The 20,283-nt window shown below is 39.9% G+C and overlaps 1 protein-coding gene across 2 annotated transcripts in view; it reads left to right on the top strand.

Moving 5' to 3' along the window:
- The window catches only part of ZFYVE26 (zinc finger FYVE-type containing 26), a 48,433-nt gene that overhangs the window by 3,207 nt on the left and 24,943 nt on the right, over positions 1–20,283 (top strand). For both annotated transcript variants that reach the window (XM_041413677.1, XM_041413761.1), the window contains exons 4-20: positions 1,317–1,860; positions 3,207–3,337; positions 4,152–4,316; positions 5,439–5,527; positions 5,762–5,922; positions 9,174–9,356; positions 9,944–10,597; positions 11,285–11,374; positions 12,071–12,139; positions 12,774–12,925; positions 14,233–14,431; positions 14,758–15,021; positions 15,202–15,321; positions 15,591–15,755; positions 16,675–16,902; positions 18,302–18,407; positions 19,153–19,889. In XM_041413677.1, coding sequence (XP_041269611.1) covers positions 1,317–1,860; positions 3,207–3,337; positions 4,152–4,316; positions 5,439–5,527; positions 5,762–5,922; positions 9,174–9,356; positions 9,944–10,597; positions 11,285–11,374; positions 12,071–12,139; positions 12,774–12,925; positions 14,233–14,431; positions 14,758–15,021; positions 15,202–15,321; positions 15,591–15,755; positions 16,675–16,902; positions 18,302–18,407; positions 19,153–19,889 — 4,057 coding nt within the window. The remainder of the gene's footprint in view (positions 1–1,316; positions 1,861–3,206; positions 3,338–4,151; positions 4,317–5,438; positions 5,528–5,761; positions 5,923–9,173; positions 9,357–9,943; positions 10,598–11,284; positions 11,375–12,070; positions 12,140–12,773; positions 12,926–14,232; positions 14,432–14,757; positions 15,022–15,201; positions 15,322–15,590; positions 15,756–16,674; positions 16,903–18,301; positions 18,408–19,152; positions 19,890–20,283) is intronic.

Genomic DNA, 20,283 nt, shown 5'->3' with positions numbered 1-20,283 from the left:
AGTAAGAGAAAATGTGCAAAGATGGATTTATATAAGCAAGTATAGAGCAGAATATCAGCAAAGTTTCTATCCGTAGAATTGTCAAAATTTGATGTTAGTTACAACAGATTCAGATCTGACATGGTGTGTGAAATGTCATAAGATGTTGCATCTAGTCCTACAGATTCTAACTCCTTAAAGATACTCTTTTTTGGTTTGTCTATATTTTAAGAGGAAAATGAAAACTTACTATATTCATGGGCTAGCTTAGGAAAAGTTGTTCAGTATTTCACTAAGGATACAGAATTAGCAATTACAGGATGAAAACAAACAAAGTAAACTTGAATGTTGATTAAAATAATCTTCTTGAAGTCTGTTAATGAGTAAAGAAGTCTGTGCATGTTACTGTCTCACCGCCGAGGTCATGAATGATTCCACCGTTGTCCACACTGTCCACCAGTGTTGCACAGAAACATGAGATTCAACAATCTCATATCTTTGTCACAGTTTCTGTCAGAGGCATGTTGGTAGGTAGAGTTACATTTTGATCCAGCAAATAATAATGAAAAAAAGGTATTGTGGTCTTGCTTTCTGTTCTCATTCTTTGTGCACACCAACCACCTCACCCTTTTTAATCTCTGAGGTGTTTCTTTGGGCCAAAGGCAGCACTCACATAATTCCAGGAGTGCCAAAAGTGCTGCTTGAGTGCTTTTCAACTGGCTTGTCCCTCACCTTCCCAACTCTTACTGCGTGGGTTAATTGGGATTTTTTGTTTGTTTGTGTTCCCCTTCCCAGTTCTGAAAATGTAGGTTTTCTTCTGATAGGTAGAAAAATTATTGCTGCTTAAGAAAAGTCTGTGCGATTGCTTCTGAATCTGTTGACCGGTTTTAATCAGATTTTAAGAATTGATGAGGATGATATAGTTGGTGATAGATGGTATAAATATGAAAAAGTAGGATGAAAAAAAAACCCCACACATCACTGTGCTGTTAGAGACCTATCAAGATACACTTACATTAGGATATTGCTTAGAGGCAGAGTATGGCAGTGCTTCAGCCATCCCGTAGGGACTGCTATGGTTCCTTTCTTGTATATGGTCTTTACAGTGTACTTGTGTTTTACAGGGTTCTTTGTATTTTGTTACATATTCAGGCATATCCACTCTTCTAGGAAAGATATTGGACAAGGTGGACCATTATTAATGGATTTCTTTAGTAGTATGGTGTTTCCAAATTGGTTTATCTGCTTGCTTCCAAGTTTCTTCTGTTTTTTAAAATAATTAATTTCATATATTAATGTAGTCTAAAAGACTTACTCTTTTATTATTTTCCTACCAGGAGCTGTTTGAAGCATTTGAGTGCACGCAGGACAAGCCCATCACAGACAGCAAAAGAAGAGATGACTGTTCTCACAAATTCAGTTTGGATGTGGTTTCAGCTCTCCGGAAGCTTTTGCTGCAGGCTCCCCAGAGGGCAAAAGCCCTGCTGGAGTTCTTCCAGGGGGAGCAAGGCACACACTGCTCCTCACTCCAGCAATATCGCTCTCTACAAAACATCTGTGTTGAGTTTCTTTGTGACTCCTTGAAATCTCTGCAGAGCAGTTCTGAGCTTTCAGCTGAATTAGATAAAAGAGAACTAGTAGATACAATTTATGCTGCTCTCAGTATAGTGACTTTTGAGGTGGAGCATCAAGCAGATGAAATAAAGCACTTATTCAGGGAGCTCTTGGATGTATGCTGGGCTGAGGGGAGCCCACTGAAGGAAGAGAAGCTACTAAACTGTATGCTGAGGAAACAGAGCCATGGCCTGCTAAGCCTCTATAGCAGTGTTGTCACAGAAAGAACAAGAGAAGAGTTTTTGTTGTCAAAATCAATACAAAAAGGTTTGTTTTGCTTTTTGCTTTGTACTAATCTCCTGTTTAACAAAATTGTTAAGGCATTACACAGACAAGTAGTCATGAAGTCAGACAGTGCTCTTGCTAAGTTGCCTTAACAAACCATGGAGTCTTTAGAAAGATGTTGCTAAAATGATCCCTAAAGCAAGGAATTTGCATAGGAGCACTGGTTCTCTCTCCTAAATTTCAGCAGTCTGTTATGTGTTTTGTGATCACTTCCTTTACCATGCCTTGTTGTGCTCTATTTTAATCTGCTCAGCGTTTCTCTTGATGAAAATCTTGCTTTAACTTGAAGTTTGATACTCCATATGTATACAGTTTTTACTTGTTCTCCTCCAGCTCAGGGTCGTCTGTGTTCTGGCCAATAGCAGTTCAGTCACTTCAATAATCCCAAAATGTTCAAACCCCTTAATACTGGAAAATAAAACTTATGAAGGTGGAAAGAGCTGTGGAGAAGGGTGATACCCCAGCAGGAGAGAAGATGCACTTTGATACCTGCTCACTTGCCAGAGCCCAGCTGTTGGTTTTGTACCAACCATGGCTACACAGCCTCTGTCTGGCTGCCTGTGACTGGTACATTTAGCTGTAACTCAGTCGTCCTGATGTGATGGGTCCCTTCCAGCTCAGCATATTCTGTGGTTCTTTGAGGATCTCAGCTGAAGCTGAATAGCAAGTGATGCCCATGGCCTTGTCAGTGAAGTGGCAAGGAGGGAAAAGCTGGAATGCCTACCCTCTTTTGCTCACCTCTGTTCACTATGGTGTAAGTCAGTGGGGTTTGTATCCTCACTTCTCCTTTCACTCAGGGATGGCTGGAGGGAAGCTCAGGCTGGTGTGGCAGACTCCAGAAATTCTGATAATAACTACAGTTAGTGCTTCCTCATGGGGAAAGAGAAATTGAGATCCACATACCTTCGCTCTCATTGGGAGTAGTTTGGGTCTCACTTTGCACAGATCTGAGAGTTCCAGTGCTAGACAAGTCTTTGCTAAAGGTCTGAAGAGGAGTGCAGTGTCTCGAACACAAGTGAGAATTCATGCAACTCACAGATAAGGGTGTGCATGGCTAAAGAAAGGCAGCGTGACCTGAGCTGGGGCAAACAACCCATGCTGGGTATGCTTTTGCTATGTTAATGATTGTCAATACAGTTTTTCTGGTTTTCTGTCTGACCTCTGTCAAATTTTTTTGCTTGGTCTTCCTGTTACCCAGTAGTAACGTGTCACAGCTGGTTAGTGAATGAGGAAATAGAGAGTGTTTCTCAGTTTAAAATAACAGCAATTATGCTTCTCTCAGAGGTACCCCTCTCTACTGGAAGGTAATCTTGTTCTGATGTTTTTAGGTTCATCTGAGCAGTTGGATACAGAGCGCACTGTGATGAGTTTGTTCTCAGATCCCAAAGAAGCTCCTTCTTGGAAGACAGCCTATTTCTACTGCTTGAGCAGCAGCAAGCACTTTCTGGAACAGATTCTGGTACAGCCATGAAATCATTAACAGGGAAACCCAATGGAGGCTAAAGTCAGTCCTTGTGTTGAACATATCTCAGTGGTGCACAGAAGCATTTTGTATTCAAATAGTGTTTGATGACTGATAGTGATGACTAATAGGAGCAAGGAGGTAATGGTGATAACTCCCCTACTTGCAGAAGTGCAGTAAAACTGCTGGTGAGATTTTTGGAAAAGCTTATCTGCATGCAGACTAAAGATTAAATCTTTAGGGTTTAAGAAGTCTCATTTTCTGCTTGTAGTTTTGTTGGATACACAATTTACCTCATGACCTTGAACTTGTTGCTTTCTAATACTGGTAGACTTGGGGCATTGAGAATAGTTTGCATGGTAAAATTTGTGGTGAAAACAGTGTGTTATGAATTAATTAATTTTTATGTAGGTACATGGATAGACGAAATAGAATACAGACAGGTGCTCACTGTTGAAGTGTGAAGTTTTAAGGTTAAGCATATTTCAGCTTTTGCATAATGTACTTGTAGAAGTCTTTTACATTATGTCCTTGGCAGAAATGTAATAAATAGAAGGAATGCCAAGATAGTGTAGTGGAATGTGAGTTGGCTCTTCAGTAAGCATTTGAAACATGTGTTTTTTCCTCATGACATCTTTACTAATGAGTATCCTGGTGGCTTTGACAGTATGAGTTTAAAGAAGCTCCAGGTGCAGAACTTGACTATTTTAGTGAAGCTGATACTGAAATGGCTACTTGCTTACATAGTCTGCCAGGCATTATGGATCTCCACATTTTGGAAAAATTAATGCTTCTTTCTTATATTTTCTAGGTGACTGCATTAGCTTTACTAAAAAGAGAAGACTACTCGGGCCTGAAGAGCTTGTTGAGGAGAGAATTCAAGCCCCTTAGCCGCCTCTTAGTGTTGTTAGGATGGACTCACTGTCAAAGCTTGGAATCAGCAAAAGCATTGCTATGGACTCTACACAAAACTCAGGTAAATCAGCAGAAAGCAAGCAGCAGTCTCCCAGTCTGAGTCCAAATAATGCAATTTGTTTGCAAAACCAAGTAAAACTGGGGAGTTTTCAGTGAGAATGTTGGTCTTCCTCAAAATGGAATTGAAAAAGCTAAGATATTGCAGTCGTATGCAGGTAACATTATATAGGGTCACTTGCCTTTCTACTGACTTCTTGGCTGTGGAGACAGTATGACTGCAAAGGAGATTGAAAGTTTCTCTTGCATAAACTCATAAACTGCCTCTGCTGTTAACATGAGCAGCATAAAGAGAAAAGACAGCAATGGTTGTTACTAGTTTTGAAAAGAGCTGGGGCATCTTTCTTTCATGTAATTTCCTTCAGTGAGTCATCCCTTGGTAGTGACTAATTCAGGCCTAAGTTTAGCAACAGGGTAGCTTGGAAATTCCCCATATTCATTCTCAGAGCAGATAAATGGCAAGAGCTGTGAGCAAAAGATCTACCTTGTTTGGGGGCAGTCTTCATCTGTGCAAAAGAGACAGGATTCCAGCTCTGAAGGTGTAGTTGCATTTCAGATGATGCCTGCTGGCTGGCTTAGATGTCAGAGGTGGGGAGATGAGGAGCCTTGTGCTGCTGGGTCACAGTGCAGACCTAAGCTGGTATTGCCTTAAGCGGGTTAAGTTGGTAATACACCAAAAGTCTGTTCAGTAGCTTCTGCAAAGTTAAACTCTTAGATCTGATTTTAGCAGGCTGTAGTAGAAAAGCACGTGGGAAAGGAGAATAACCATCTGCTACCCAGTATGTCATCTTTTGAGTATATGATTAGTTCTAGAAATTACTTTTAGACTGTTACTAAGAAGCATTAATTTGCATTTTATAAGCTATTCTTGAAAAGGGATGTAGCCACCTTTCTAAGGTCTGTAGGTGTGTCAAGGGGAGGATGACTGACTTTCATGTTCTGTCAGAATAGCCCTCCTTTGCTGGCTTTGTAATAAATCTGGCAGTTTTCTGTATTTGAAATTTATTACTAGGTAAAGAAGTCTTGCAAACATGCATGTGTGACACAAGCTTGGTTCTGCTGTGGTTCTGCTGTCTGGCTGGGGGATTTGTTGTAATGAGATTCTTTTATTTGTTTTTCCATTTAGGATCTGTGCAATGATTCAGTACTGAAAGATTTTTGTGATGGGCTGTGGACTCATGTGGAAGTTCTTGAATGGTGCATGCAGCAAAACAGGTAAAATGATCAGAAGGACTTTTTCCAAACTGTGTTGCCAAATCTACCTGTGAAGTCAGCTTACGCATGCAGATAGAGAAGGCATTATTTTCTTGGCTAATCATGTAATATGACTGTATATACAAGCTCTCAAAGTGTCTTTTGGGCAGTAGTTTGGTTCAATTAGAGTGGGAGTTATATCTTTCAGTGTGGCTGAGACTTAAATCTGTGCCACCTCCTTGTTCTCTCTTGCAGTATTACTGTCCCAAGGAAGGTTCTGTTGCAACACTTGCACAATCTGGATTGCCACACTGCGGTGTATTCTCTGCATCATCTCACCAATCTTCTGGCACTGAATGAAGATGATGTTATTGAGCTTCTTCAGAAAGTTCCTGCTAGAGACCAGCAGATGCAGGGTAAATGTGAAGGGTTGTGAGAACACAGAAAACTCACAGTCTGTTGAGGATTTATGTTCAGTACTTCTCCCAGGATTTGTTCTCTTGACCTGTTTCTGTAATTGTGGAAGATACCAGTTACTAGCTGTTTTTCGGAAGAAATCTAGAGGGCATGTGGAAATTATTTTAGAAACCTTTTGGGGAGTAAATTATCTTTCAAGAAGGAGTTGTGACATCTCTTTGATCTCACAAGGACAGATGTCTGAAAAAGCTTTTTCAGGATGGTAACAAGGCTTTGCACGTGCTTGTGATACATGCTGCGTGTTGTAACTTCTGTACCTTTCGTTTGAAAAGGAGGGGTATGGTTTGTATTTCACTGCACTTTAATTGAAAATCAAAGAGCAAAACCAGATGAAATTAACAATATCTTGTACTACAACATCTTCATTTTTGAAAGAGATAAAAAGTGGGTTTTTAAAATTCTGATGTTAACTGTTACCAAATTTAAATTTAGTATTCAAATCAGTGAGACTTAGCTACAACCTGTGTTTACATCACTCCTGCCTCACTTCTCCCATCTTCACATGTTCCAGGTGGGTGCCTAAAATACCTGCAACACATCGGATCACTTACAAGTGACTCTCTTTGGACACACCTTTGATTGCAACCTGTGTCCAGGTTCAGCTGCTGCAATTTTAAAGCTGTTTTCTGATAGGTCCTCTTAATAATGGTGCAGAAGCTCTGCTTTCCTGCATGTACTAGAACCTAAGAAGCTGCAGTATTTCTTTTCTAAATATTTCTTCTATGTTTGTGAATTTGGACATGTGTAATTGCAGCCTGAGTTGCATGGAGAGCTCTCATAGATGGGTCTTGCACAGATTTCTCCAGATTACCTAGTGGGAAGCAGGTTTCTCTCCTTCCATGTCATGTCGTTGTGATGTTGATTTCTATTCCTACTTCTACAGGTTTTGGTGTTAAAATTATCGTGATACTCGTCTTGAATAATCTTAAAAGATGTAGGAATTGAGACTTTATGTAGATCTTTATTTTCAATGTCCTACTTTCTGAAATTGTTTTGTTGTTGCTGGTTTTGTGGGGTTTTCTAAACAGTTCTTACATTTTAATTATTTTACGCTTATATTCTGTCAAATCCTTTTAAAACAGGAAGAGGCAGTCCCATAATATCTTCTGGGAGCTGCATGACTATAGCAAAAGAATTCTAGCTGCAGTTTCTCTTCTTTTTTTCATGTCATAATAATTTATAGAAATAATTAATGGAAGTACAAGTCCTCCTTATCTTTTCAATCCAGCAATTATTACAGAATTCAGATGATTCTGTATAAACACAGGTTAATAGAATCTCCTTTAAAATAGTATATTTTGAGCCTTAAAGGGAAGAGAGGAGTCATAAACTTTGGTTTTGTCAGATGTAATAGTGTTAACGGGCCTTTTCCTCCCATCACCCCACATGCTTTCTTTCTTCCCCTTCTTTTTAGTACATATCTGTCAGCTGCAGTAGTGAAACCAAAGTAGTGGCAAACAGTTGAGTCCAGGCTGTGCAAAACACTGGTTTTGATCAGTCATGGTGAGCAGCAATTTCCTCATGAGTTACAGTATTGAAGATGAAGGTGTTAGTATTTCTGCATAGGAAAAACAGTGCTGTTAGTTAAAGGATGGTTCTTCAGTATTGGTTTAAGCAAAAGAATTGATTTAGGTACAAATACTGACACAGACTCGACTCACTGCATCCAAGTTTTTCCACATGTGAGGCAAAAGTGTATTAAACTTACTTTGATTACCAGTATCTGTCTTATTGTATCTCCAGCTATTTCTCTTTTCCAGGGTATTGTATTTATAAAATTTCTGGCTTTACGTGCCTGAAGTCCTCTTAAGGCAGTGGTATTGAGAGGTATTTGGGTGTTTGCATATTAGTGTAGAACTTCTGGGCAGCAGTAGAATTTCAATGGCCCTGTGGGTTCTCCAGAGGATTCAAATGTGGGTGTCTCCTCAGTTCTGTCTGCTGTTTACATTACATTTACCATCACTGTCACTGTTTAGAATGACAGTGATAGGGAATAACTGTTTCCAACTGTTTGTGCTCTCAGCCCTTTTGCTTTGGCTGTTCTGTAGTTTTCAGAAGAGTTCAGACTAGTGCTTTTCTTTGCAATTGTGCTCAAACTTTGTGAAGGACAATGCTGAAACAGTTTTTAGGTGAGGTAGTTCTGTTCAGTTCCAGAATTTGGATGTAGCCATTGTCAGTACATTGTGCTTTGTACCTGTGCTTTGTTTAAAAAAAATAACTTGGCAAATGCTTTTCCTGCTTGACAACAGGTAGAGGGATAATTCATTATTTGTATAAGAGTACAGGACAGTGGATTCCAAGCACTAATTTAATACTGTGTGTGGTTGTCAGGACTTTTTTTTTCTTTCTTTGTTGTGAGGTTCTTTTAACCTTTTTACAGTAGATGGATAATTCATCTAAACTCAGCATAACAGAAAATATGACACTATATTGTGGTCCTGGGTGAAGGGGATGATGATGATGATGATGTGATTTTTACTATTTGCAGCTGTCCTGCTCTCTTGTACTCAGAAGGGATCATGTCTCTGGCATGATACCTTTCCTCGAAAAAAAGTCCAAAGGGGAGGAGAAGTGGGGAAGTACTTCTTTAGTTTGCCTTTATCATAAATGTGTGAAGGAAACTGTGGGATTGACTTCTTTAGTCAGTTGCAGATTGTATTTGATCTGATGTGTCAGCCACTGAATCAACCATGATATCTGTTTATTAGTACAAATCTGAAGAGGTGGTGGTACTCTATTCTTACTATTGTCATAGCCTGTCTACATTGTTTCCCTACTCATCTACTGTGTACTCTAAGACAGAATTCTAAGATGCTGAAATGAAGCAGGATTTGCCCCTCTATTGTAAATGCAGCAGTACAGCTTAACCACACACTGCTAATGAGAGTCATTGTGAGGGATTTTTGTCATTCTGTGCTGTAGCCAGGTCCTGCTACACAAGTTCACAGAAAATTTCATTTTTAGAAGGGGATCCAGGACGTGACTTTTCTGTGCCCTTCTGTTGCGGGTTGGGTTGTTCGGGCTTTTTTTTTTCCAAAAGTAACAGCGAGCTAGATCAAAGCTGAGCCAAAAACAGTAGCACTGGGGGAGAAAGACTGGATACATATTGGTGTACAGGAACTGCAGGAGAAAATTAACTTGTTTTCTTGTTTACCTCCTACCCCCTCACCACCCTGATTTCCCTCCACAGCAGCCGCACTCCCTAACACCCTGAGTCAGCAGCGCAACCTGGCACTCTTCCGAGCATTCTGTGCCATGAAGTATGCGATCTATGCTCTCTGTGTGAATTCACACAGGCATGCCAAGTGCAAGGATTGTGTACACAGCCTTCTTGGTGATATCCCAGAGGATGCAACTTCTGGAGAACCAGCAGGTGATTGGCCTCCTTTCTCACGTTCAGTAACGTGTGCTTCTCCATGCAATTGCTGGGCTCTGAATTATCACTTAGTATTGGGATAACATTGCACCCTGTGTACATATGATATTTTGTTCAGTGGGCTATGGATGCTTTGCAAGCAAGTATAATGGTATTTCTTTTGGGGTGTTATCTTTAGTATTAATAAATATGAATAAGCTACTTGTTTTAAAATATTTTTGGCAATTGTACAAAAAATGTAGTGCTAAAAAAAGTGATACTAGCCACAGGATCATAGTGACAGATAATTTTGTAAGAGCTTATGATCTCCTAGAGCTGAAACTGATCTAATGGCTAGAATGGCATAATCTGAATTTGCAGATCTTTCAACAAAGTGATAATTGGCATTGTTCAGAAGGAGGAAGCACACTACCTTTCTGAATGTAAATGTTGGATATGTATTTACTTGGTTTTTGGAGGAATGATTGGGTCTGAGCCACTGGATTAGTTCCCTCTTCTGGGATTTTCTTGACAGGCACAAGTTGGAGCAAGGAATCCCTGAAAAATGTAGTAAATGTTCTTTATTTTTGTTTTTAATTGTACAGATTGCTCTTCAGTGTTTCCTCAGTACATTGCGAAGTGTCAGCAGTTCTTAAGGAGTGTTCCCATTCCTCTGCGCCTGGAGGTTTTGGAGAATATTTTCTCCTTGCTTTTTGTTTCCTATAATGACCTCTATACTGACACTCCTGTACCTGAGGACTATGCAGAGGATGAAGACCTTGACAGAAAGAGTGCTACTTTGAGTGTCGAAGGCAGTGATAGTCGGCGGTCTTCCACCACGCGAAGTCCACAACACCTAACAGAGGCTGAAAAAAAATCAGAGAAGCATCTGCTGGCTGCACAAACACCTCACACAGATACCCGAAATCTTTGTGACTCTGTGTTAGATGGCAAAAGCTGTGAAACCTCTAAGCCAAGCTGCCTGGATCTGAAACACTTCACCAGTGGTGTTACTGGATTTTTAGTGGATGATGTGGCCATGGAGGCCTTTCTCACATTGCTTCTCAACCACCTGGAAGAAATCCAGAGTTCTCTCCCATGGGACTCCAGTAATGTGCTTCGTGAAGAGTTGGAGCTTGTTGAGTGCTTGAATCTTTCTGCAAGCAGAGATGCCTTTGGAAGTCGTGTGTTGCAGTTTTCCAAATACCTTTCTGAAGCTCACTGGCGATACAAGGTGGTGATGAGTAACAGAAATGCAGGTAGGCTTTGTATTTGGCACTTTCTGATATGTTACAGCTGTCCAGACAGTGATCTGAAGGCAAAATTCCGTGAGCATCTTACTGCTCACGAGAGAGCACATTTTGGCAGATACTGAGAGAGTGACCTACTTGGAGACCACCTGGTACTTGCACCATTTTCCAACAGAAGTGATCTCAATTCTAATCAGAAAGTTTGGGTCATTTTTCTCATTTCCCTCTCCTTTGTGGATGAACTGCTTCCGTTTGCCTTTGTCCCACCTCTTTGCCACAAGTCATACTGCAATGATGTGAAGGGACATGGTGGTGTTGGATCCAGTGCAAGCCAAATAGTCTCAGCTTGTTCATGGACAGTATTGATTTTGCCTAGTCTGGAAACATGTTAGGAAAATATATCAGAGGAAGTTGTATTTTTCTGGATGATTGTTGAAGTAGCTTGAGCAACACACTAAGGAACCTTTTCCCCACCCTTCTCCATAGTCCATAACTTGTTAACCCTGTTGCTATGACATTTTGTCTTGTGTCATGTGTAGCTTATTGTGTATCTCAGACTATATAAGCTCCGTGTCCTGAGAAAGACTTGGCAGTCTGGATCTTAAATATTGCAAGTTTCCAAACTTATGTTCAACTGTTTGTCAAGTTTCCCTGTATAAAGCTACTTGGTAATGTTTTTGTTTAAATATTTCACAGAACATCAGATTGCAGCCTCCAGGAGATGCTGCTTTTTAATCAAGTGCTCCAGCTTTAAGAAACGAAGTAGATATCGGAGGTACAAGACAGGTGGGCTGAAAAAGTGTCTTGGAAAAGGCACTTTTGAAATGTGCATAATTTTGCTATACTCATAGCTGAATGCAATAAGATTTCATGGCCTAGGAGTAGAGAACTAGATTTATTTCCTTTAGTTTTTTTAAGTGAAGTGTCAGTCCAGTTCCAGTTGGATTGAGGTTGTTTTCTAAAACTTACCTGCACAAATAACTTCTTCCAAGAAGAATAACTTCTTCCAATCAAGTCTGATTTGGGGCAGGGGAGAACTTCAACTACAGTACTTTTTCTTTTCTCCACTGTGTCCCATGACTGTTTGGTATATTTTCATTCCTGTTGCAGTATTATCTAGGATGTGAATTAACAGGAATCTGTGGCATAAATTGGCAGCCTTAGGAGAAAGTTGTGTTCCTCACCTTTTTTCTATCTAGTCTTTGAAAGGCATGTCCGGTTTTGGAGTGGCATGTTCCAAAATAAGAAGCTTCGAAGTATCTGAACTGGGTCACTGATGGGCCACCCAGCATAGTCTCTAGCCTAGCATTTTCTTCAAATCAGCAGTTTTTGCATTTATCACAGATGTCAGCAGTGGCTCATTTACGAGATTCCCTTGAAGATCTCTTGAGGTTGCTTAATCTGTTATGTGCAGTAAGTTTTAATTACATTGTCTAGTAAAAGTGCATTTAATGTGCTGATTTTGATTTGTTTCAATTTTAGATGGGAAAGAGGGAACGTCCAGTCCATCACTAGAAAGCACAAGTAGCGAGCTAAGCACCAGTACCTCAGGTAATAAGCCACAAAAGTAGTATTTCTTTGTCTTTTCAATGTGCATGATGAAGAATTTGCTTGAATAGTTAATGTGAATTACTGCTGTGTGCAGGACAGAGTTATATCATTTTGCTGCTCAGAGCTCCCATTTTTGGATGACTCTTCGGTAGTCAGAACAGCACATGTGTCTTCTTCTGGAATAAGAGAATTAGATTTTTCTTGATGTCTTTGGCTTGCAGGAAACAGTATGCAAGCAATGCAATGATCTGCAAACCATCAAAAAAGCTAATGAACTGATAGTCGTGTAAGCGAAGACATGCTTAGGCATGCTGGACTGATCTAATAGGTCAGATGCTTTGGACTTCTCCTTTTGTCCAGGCTGAACCAGTGCCTAGCACTGTGTCCGTGTTATGTAGCTGCTGAAAAGTGTTACACAGGGATGAGATCCAAACTTCAAATTCTGACCAAATAGTGAAATGTTATGAGAATTTTTAACAGTATATTTATGTTGACTTCTTTACCCTAAAACTTGCTTGCAACTCTGCTCCTGTGTTTTTATGTTAAATATGTGAAATGCTGCTATCTGCTAGGTGGCTGTTATTTGGTGAAATGTGTTTTCCCTAATAGTATACTGATGAATTCTGTCTTGCAGAGGGAAGTACCAGTAGTGTGTCTGGCTTGAGTGATTTGGAAAGCAGGGTGAGACCACGTCAGCAGAACTCCCTCATTCCTATGATGCTTTCCCCACCAGAATCACTCTTAGTTTCTTGTGTTTTGAGAGGGAACTTTGTGGAAGCCCACCAGGTAAATAAGATGGATGTATTTTGATTTTTGCATTAAATTCCTGCTTCTTCTGCATTTAGCAAACATAGGGCTTCCAAGTGAAAGAATCACTTCAGAAGTAGAAGCAAGTGGAAGGAACAAAGATATTCCAAGCCAACGTCCCGTGGCTGCAGGGTTTTTTCTGCCTTGTTGTGTAAAAATGCTTTCTCTGCACCTGGGTTCTCAAAGCATGCAAATGTTTGATGAGAGCTAGTCAAGCATAGTGTTTCAGCTGACTGAAGAACACAGAGATCATGTGAAGTCTCATGAGGAAGCAGTATCTGAACTGCTTTATTTAATCAGTTTTTCAAAACCATGACACTCTTCCACTTGTAACCCTGGTAGAAACATGCAAAGGTGTTCCTTACCCAGAGCAGTGACTACTTTCATTTGAAGGAGGTATGTTTTGAGACTCAATTTGTGGTATTGAAAACAGACAGAAAGTCTTGAAAATTGGCAGTCGGCATATTTGTGATTCTTTGCTCCCTCACAACTGTGCATACCTTTCTCTGTGTGGCTTTTGAGCTGATGCTCTGAAAAAATATCTTGAGGTACATGAATGAGTGGATCTTCTGTCAAAACTGTGACCTGGCTGAGTTTTGGGTAGCCATACTGGAGCAGTTCATATCACTTAAATATTGCACTAACATCAGATTACTTCTCAGCCACTTAGTTCTGTTTGATTTCAGGCATGCCACTTCATCTTTTCCCTACTTACAGGGCTAAAGGAACATTTTGTTTTGCTTTGTTGCCTTGATTTTCAGTATCACCAGTGATAAAGCATTCAAGCTTGGTTTGTGTTCTGTTGTTGATTTCTTAATAGGTTGGTTGATTTTTGGTTGTTGGTTTCATGCATAGCTCTGCTTAGCTACTCTGTGTTTAAATTTTGAGAAGGCATTCCTTGCTGAATAAGAATTTATTTGAAATAGTCTACTTCAGAGGCAAACTTGATAGATATCTCTCATTCCATAGTATATTGAAATTGTAAAGTCATTCTGAAAGGTGTGGGTTATGAAAATTAATTCAGCCCTGTTCCTGTAGCAAATAATAGGTAAGCTTTATAATAATAGTTGAAGAACATCTCTGAGGGCCTTTTTTTTTTAGGCACTTAAAACTCTCTAGGAGAAAACCCTATGACTTCAGTCTGTTGTGTTTGTGGGGACGTTTTTCAGTCAAAATATTTATTTTATTCCTTTGTCTCATCTAAAGCTCTCCCCCCCCCAAGCTCCTTGACCTTTGAAAATTTCATTTGACATACTCTGTAATTACATCTGTTGTTACTTTGAAAGGTGGCTTTGATGTTTAATCTGGAGACTTCCCCTTGCTATGGTGAATTGGTTTTCATGGAGCGTTACCAAGAGGCAGTACGAGAAATGGCAAGAGTGGAGCACAATATTGAGAATCAAGCATCAGATGGCACTGGAGGCATCAGGAAATCTGGCAGTGGCCGTTCAACACTGCAAGCTATTGGGAATGCAGCAGCAGCTGGTAAGGACTGGGCTTTTTGAGTTCTCACAAAGGGTTGGGGAGAAGTGAAAAATCCCAGAAAGCAACTTGAATAATGTCAAAATGAGTGTAGTGTTTGTTCAGAAGGGTAAGTGGTGGTTCTTTGAGTTAGAAAGAGACTATGATTGCTGAAAATTTGCTGTTGATGCCCACTTAGTTGCATCTGTTCTACAGTAATTGATTGGTCCATGAAGCAGGCCACATATGGAATTATTTTCTATGAGGATTGAGAAAATAATTACCCATTACAGGATCTGATGTAATTATGCTGTTAACCAGTGATTGTGTGTTTTTGATGACACCTGTAGGTATGGTATTTTATTCCATCTCGGATGTTACTGATAAATTGCTTGCAACTTCTGGAAGTCTTGCCCCTACTCTTCAAGAAAACTTCTGGATCAGGAACATCCAGCTGGAGCATACTGATCCTCTGCGAGAAGTCCTTGAGGACCTCAGTCCTTCAGCAATGGCAGCATTTGACCTAGCTTGTACTCAGTGCCATCTCTGGAAGACATGCAAACAGCTTCTGGAGACAGCAGAAAGAAGACTCTACAACAGCCCTGAAACTCGGGGTAGGCTTTTGATTTTTATGTTTATCAGCATGGGCTTGGGAACAGAAAATGCCTCTATGCTGTGTTGTTTCTGCTAACACCCAAGCCTTAATTAAATCTCATTTTGTATTTTCATGTTAGTGTCTCTTTTTTCAACTCCGACCTTTGATTTTGTCTCCCTTTGCACAATGACTGTTCCAGGCCACCGACCTGACTTTGTTCTGCTGCACTCTGAAGGTGTAAAGGGTTTTCCAGCAGTTCTCCAGCAAATAAGTAAAATTCTCAACTATTCCTCCACATCACAAGGTCAATCCAGACCAGGTAGTATGCTTTGTTGATCAGGCTCTCTGGTGAAATGTGCTTAAATCAAATTCTTGTCTTCTGTTGAAGTGTAAATTTGAACTTTCCATGTTTTAGCTTAGTATTTATAACAGAACAGGTGAGGGGGATGTGACCTGAGTTCAATTCTGAATAATATGAAATGCACTGGTTTTTGTATTATCATGCACTTCTGGTTTTGTGGGCCTTCTTCTATGCAAAAAATACTTGTGTCTTCGTTACAGTTGCTGGTTTTTTCTCCCTCTTTGTAGAGGTATCTGATGAGAAAATAGGGAGTCATTTTCGATGCAGTATTGTAGACCTTCTGCAAGCTTGCTACCCGGCCTTGACTGAAGAAAGTATTACTAATGAAATTGTTTTATCACAAAACCTGGATCATATCCTAAAAGCACTGACATGTGTTGAACGTTCTGTGGGTGAGTTGTTTTTTTTAACATAAAGACTGATTGATGTATGGATCTAAATTTTTGCTTTGGGCCTTCCAGGCAGCAATAAATCCAGTAGTAATGCTCTTTGACATATGTACAAATATATATTTTAAAAATAATAAATGCAATGGGTAAAATTTATCTGTAATTCGTATATTTGTTTTCACAGCTAAAATTCTGAATTTGTCAGAGATGTTATTTGTCTTATTTCTATGCAGTCCTAGCAAGAAATTCTTTTAAGTGTGTTTTAACGTGTATGGCACCGTATAGATAATTAGGTGTATTCTTACTCTTGCTTTCTTCTCTTTTTTTTTTTTTTTTTTAGTAACAAAATGGAGATAAATTTACAAAATCTTTGTAATATCATAATACCTTCCAGTTTTCATAGGACTGTCATAAAACATCTCATCTTTTCCACAGCTGCTTTTTCTTACAGCTCTCTTCATTATATAGCACTAGCACTGGTGTTTCTCTTCTAGTCACCAAATTTCTAAATGGCTTTTTGGTGTTCTTAAAATATTTAATGAGAAAAAATTTAGGAGTGCTCTAAGAGCTAAATGTTATGGAGCTCAAGGATTGGTCAACACCTGTGTTTTAGAATAAATGTTAGTGGCACAGAACTATATATATTTTAGGTCTGCCTTAATATAGCTCTAACTTCTCAGTGCCATGGTTACCAATTTAGATGAACTGTAGTTTTATTCTGCTGTGAAAACTTCTTTTGGTTTCAATTCAATTATAATGCTTGCAGTAAAAATTTCCCTTGCTTTCAGTTAAATTATAATGCTTACATCAATATTTGTGGAGAGGAAATAAAGCTAAAGCATTTCTCTCTCTTCCTCCCACCTCCCTCTCTCCTTTCTTCTTGACATTCCATCCTTGAATCTTGTCTGTTCTCTTAAACCAGACTCTAAAGGGAGCCTGCTTGGCACCTTGGTGGAGCAGAGCTCTCTCAAACCGATGGAGCTGGAGAAGCACCTGGTTTGGAACCAGACACAGCTCCTGCTGAGAACTCTTGACCAGCATGCCCAAAGCAGGCCAGAGAACAGCACGCAGACAAACTTTGTGAAGGCCTTCCTTGACTACATCACTACGCTGGCTGCTGTGGTGTTACGAAGCTTGAATGCAGAGCTAGGTAAGGGGTGTCTGCTGGAAAGTCTGAGCCTAGGTGAAGATACTCAGACTGTGTAGTCTGGCCAAACTCTGGAAAGTAATTGTGCAAAAATGGTTCGTTACCAAATGTACCTACTACCTGTGCTTTTGATTTCAACTGATTATTACTTTCTTTTTCTTTTATTTCATAACACCTAGGCCACCCACAGCCCACATGAAAATAGTTGATGTCAGTGGGAAAAAGAAAACAGAAATGCTAACTACTGACCCAGCCTCTGCACTCCACTTAGAGTGGAGACAAAACAAGCAGCCCTTGAAATCCAAAAATTCTTCACACTACTCTTGTAAGGCGAGATTGATTTTTGCATCTAGTAGATCAGCATGCTGTATAACTTACAGCTCCCTTAGAGGCAGTAGGCACCCTGCTGCTCCATAGGGATAAGAAAAGAGTGTGTAGAAGGCCCTGCAGAGGTAACCAGGCAGAATTTTTTTATAGAATCAGCAGATAATGGTCCATGAAAAGGAATGTACCATCAGCACATAAAGCTGTCAGAAGAGCAGAACAATTCATTGTACTCAGAGTAAAGTTGCTTATCCGTGTTTTAAAGTTGGCACTAATTGAGCTGCACTAATGTAAAATACCACAGTACTGATTTCAGGGAATATGTTCCCAAGAGGATAAGAAAAAAGGGCAGAGGTCTGTTTGCAGACATGCTGGTTCAGCTGAGGTCACTGCCATGCCAGCCGTAACTTCTGTGTGGACATGATTTAGTCCTCACTGGCTAACTGCCAAAGCCAAAAATTGCACAAGAATATTTAAGGGCTGGGTGAGTTTGAGGAAAATGTTATTGTGTTGGAAGATTAAAGGAAAAGGTGATGAACTTAGGAGAATGTGTCCAAAGTTACTTGACGTTACTCAGTAGAGGATACAAATCCTTTCCAGCAGTGGTGGCCAGGGTTTCACTCCTTTGCACAAGTACCTGTCCTGTGAGTTCCCTCTGCCCTTGCTAACAGACTTTGATAGAGCATGAACTCACCAGTCTACATGCAGAGACTCATCAGGAAATAGTTCTCCATGTTTTCTACTTCTCACCACAAGTACATATTTTGGTGAAAGTTTGAAGTAGAGTTGCTAAACTGTTTGAACCCAGATCTTGCTTAAAGGATGAAGAATCTCTATTCTACCTGTTTTGGTAATATGTCCAACATAATATTGCCAAGATTGAGAGGCATATCATAATCACAAATGCCTTGCAATTTACTCCGGATTTTACCATTCTAGTGTGAATTTAGAACTTTGTGAATTTAGTCAAAGTGGTTTAGACTCAGTGCCTTAAAATTTATATTCCTAAAATAAAAGTTGGTTAGTGTGTTCAGGTAATGTGTTTGTATTGTAATATTCTGGTGTTTTTTTCCCTAAGATGTATCTGCAGAAGTGAAAGTAGGAAACCCATTCATACTGTTACAGCAGAGTCCATCTCAGCTGCTTTCACAGCTTGTTTTTGAGAGACAAGTTCATCCTGACAGGTCAGTGTTTTTTCTGATTATGTACTCCTGGAGGTTATTTTGGTATTGGTGACTTTTACCTCAGCCACGATTAAGTTCTTTGGCTACTTGTAACAGGTGATACAGCCTGCTGTGTCCCACTGGCTGATCACTTGATGCTGCAAAGATCGGTGTGCAGGGAGGAGCTTAGTCAGTGCCTTCTCCATCAGCCTGAAGATTTTTGATTGGGAGAACAGTGGCTCCATATTTTTAACAATTACTATCTGTTACGAAGTAAGAGTGGAATTATGTGGATTTTTTTTTTAAACTGTGTGACAGTTCAGAGGAGTGCACTTGCAGCTTGTCAATGTAATACAATAAAGTAGGCCAGTAGGTTTTTGTAAGAATACTGGGCATGACTCTTGCCCTGGTCAGCAGGTAAACTGGATAATCTAGACTCCTTCCATTGCAACTACTAAATTAGGTTGGCATGGAAACTGTCTATTTGATGAGGTATCTTATAAAAAGATGAGCGCTAATGATGAACTATTTTAGTAGCTTTCATTTAGGTAAAAGTCAATGTTTTAGGAGTAAGTTTCTTTTCTGTAAAGGAATGGCAGCATAAGCTCTGAGTTAAAATAGTATATGTAATCTTCTTGTGTATGTACCTGTTAAGAATATTAGGGGGCTTGTGTTGTCAAAGCATTTGGAAGATTTATGAAAATATGTAATTATAAGGTACCTTTTATATGTGCTGGGTAAGCTGGTTCTGTTTTCAATCCTACAGACTTTCTTCTCTCTTGGCTAAAGAAGGGTTGAACCTGAATGTGCAGCAAGTCATTGTTAGCTCTTGCTGTGAACCACTGTCCTTGTGCAGTGCAAGGCAAAACAGCCAGGCAAAGTCTCTTCTGACAAACATCAGCAACTTGACACACCAGTGTGCCTGCTGCTGCCTGCCAGATGTTGAAATACCTATTCAGAGTTCTGCAGTGACCTCTGAGGATGTCTCCACTCAGGCCTCATCCTCTCTGAATGACTTGAGCCAGCACACACTGACTGCCTCCTCCCTGGACTTCCTGAAGTCGCAGTCAAAACTAATGGCTACAGTGGCATGTCTAAGTGCATCTAATGTACAGAAAATTCACAAATCAAGTTTGTCTTGGATGGAATTTCGGGGCAAACGGGAGGTGCCCTTAGGCTTGGAACAGATTTCCAGGGAGTGTGAGGCATTATTGAAGGAGTTCCCAATATTGGAACGATTTCTTCTTGCTATGTTTGACCCACTTCGGAATCAAGAGGAAGGTAGCAGTTTGGCTGCTGTCATCTCTGGCAAGGCATACATGTCTCTGGTTCTCCTAGGATTGCATTCCACCACAGCTGTTAAAGTGCTAACGGGAGTCTTTGAAAAAGCTCTTGCGGCAAAGGATTGGGACAGAGCTCTGAAGGTCTTGGATCTGTACTGTCAGGATGTGGAGGAAGTGGTCAGTGTGAAGGATGCTGTGCTGAGCTGTGCAGCTGCTGAAGGTAAGAAGGATTAAGTCAGGCTTTTTCCCTCTTTTTTTCCTTGATCCTTTTTTTTTTTTTTTTTTTTTTTTAGTCATGCAGCCTGCATCAAAACATAGAAACTAAAGTAGTGGTCCTTGAGCAAATCCAGAGATGGAAATAGATAATTTTCCTTTCTTCATCCTGAATTTGCTTTCTCTGATGGTGTTGTTTCTGTTTCACAAATGTGCAAATCGTGACCAATTTAGTACAAGAGAACTGGAATGCATCTGTTGTATTATTTTTATGTGAAGAGCTGAATACATCAGGACACAGTAATCATTGTACTGTTAATGGAACATCTCTTACAGCAATGTCATTGTTATTCATGGATGATGTGGTCTGTGAAAGATGCCTTTTGGAGTCTGAATAGTAA

Source organism: Onychostruthus taczanowskii, unplaced genomic scaffold (genome assembly GCF_017590055.1).
Source record: "Onychostruthus taczanowskii isolate IOZ18803 unplaced genomic scaffold, ASM1759005v1 scaffold1, whole genome shotgun sequence".
In the NCBI taxonomy this organism is placed as follows: domain Eukaryota; kingdom Metazoa; phylum Chordata; class Aves; order Passeriformes; family Passeridae; genus Onychostruthus; species Onychostruthus taczanowskii.
This window is presented reverse-complemented; position numbering and strand designations above follow the sequence as displayed.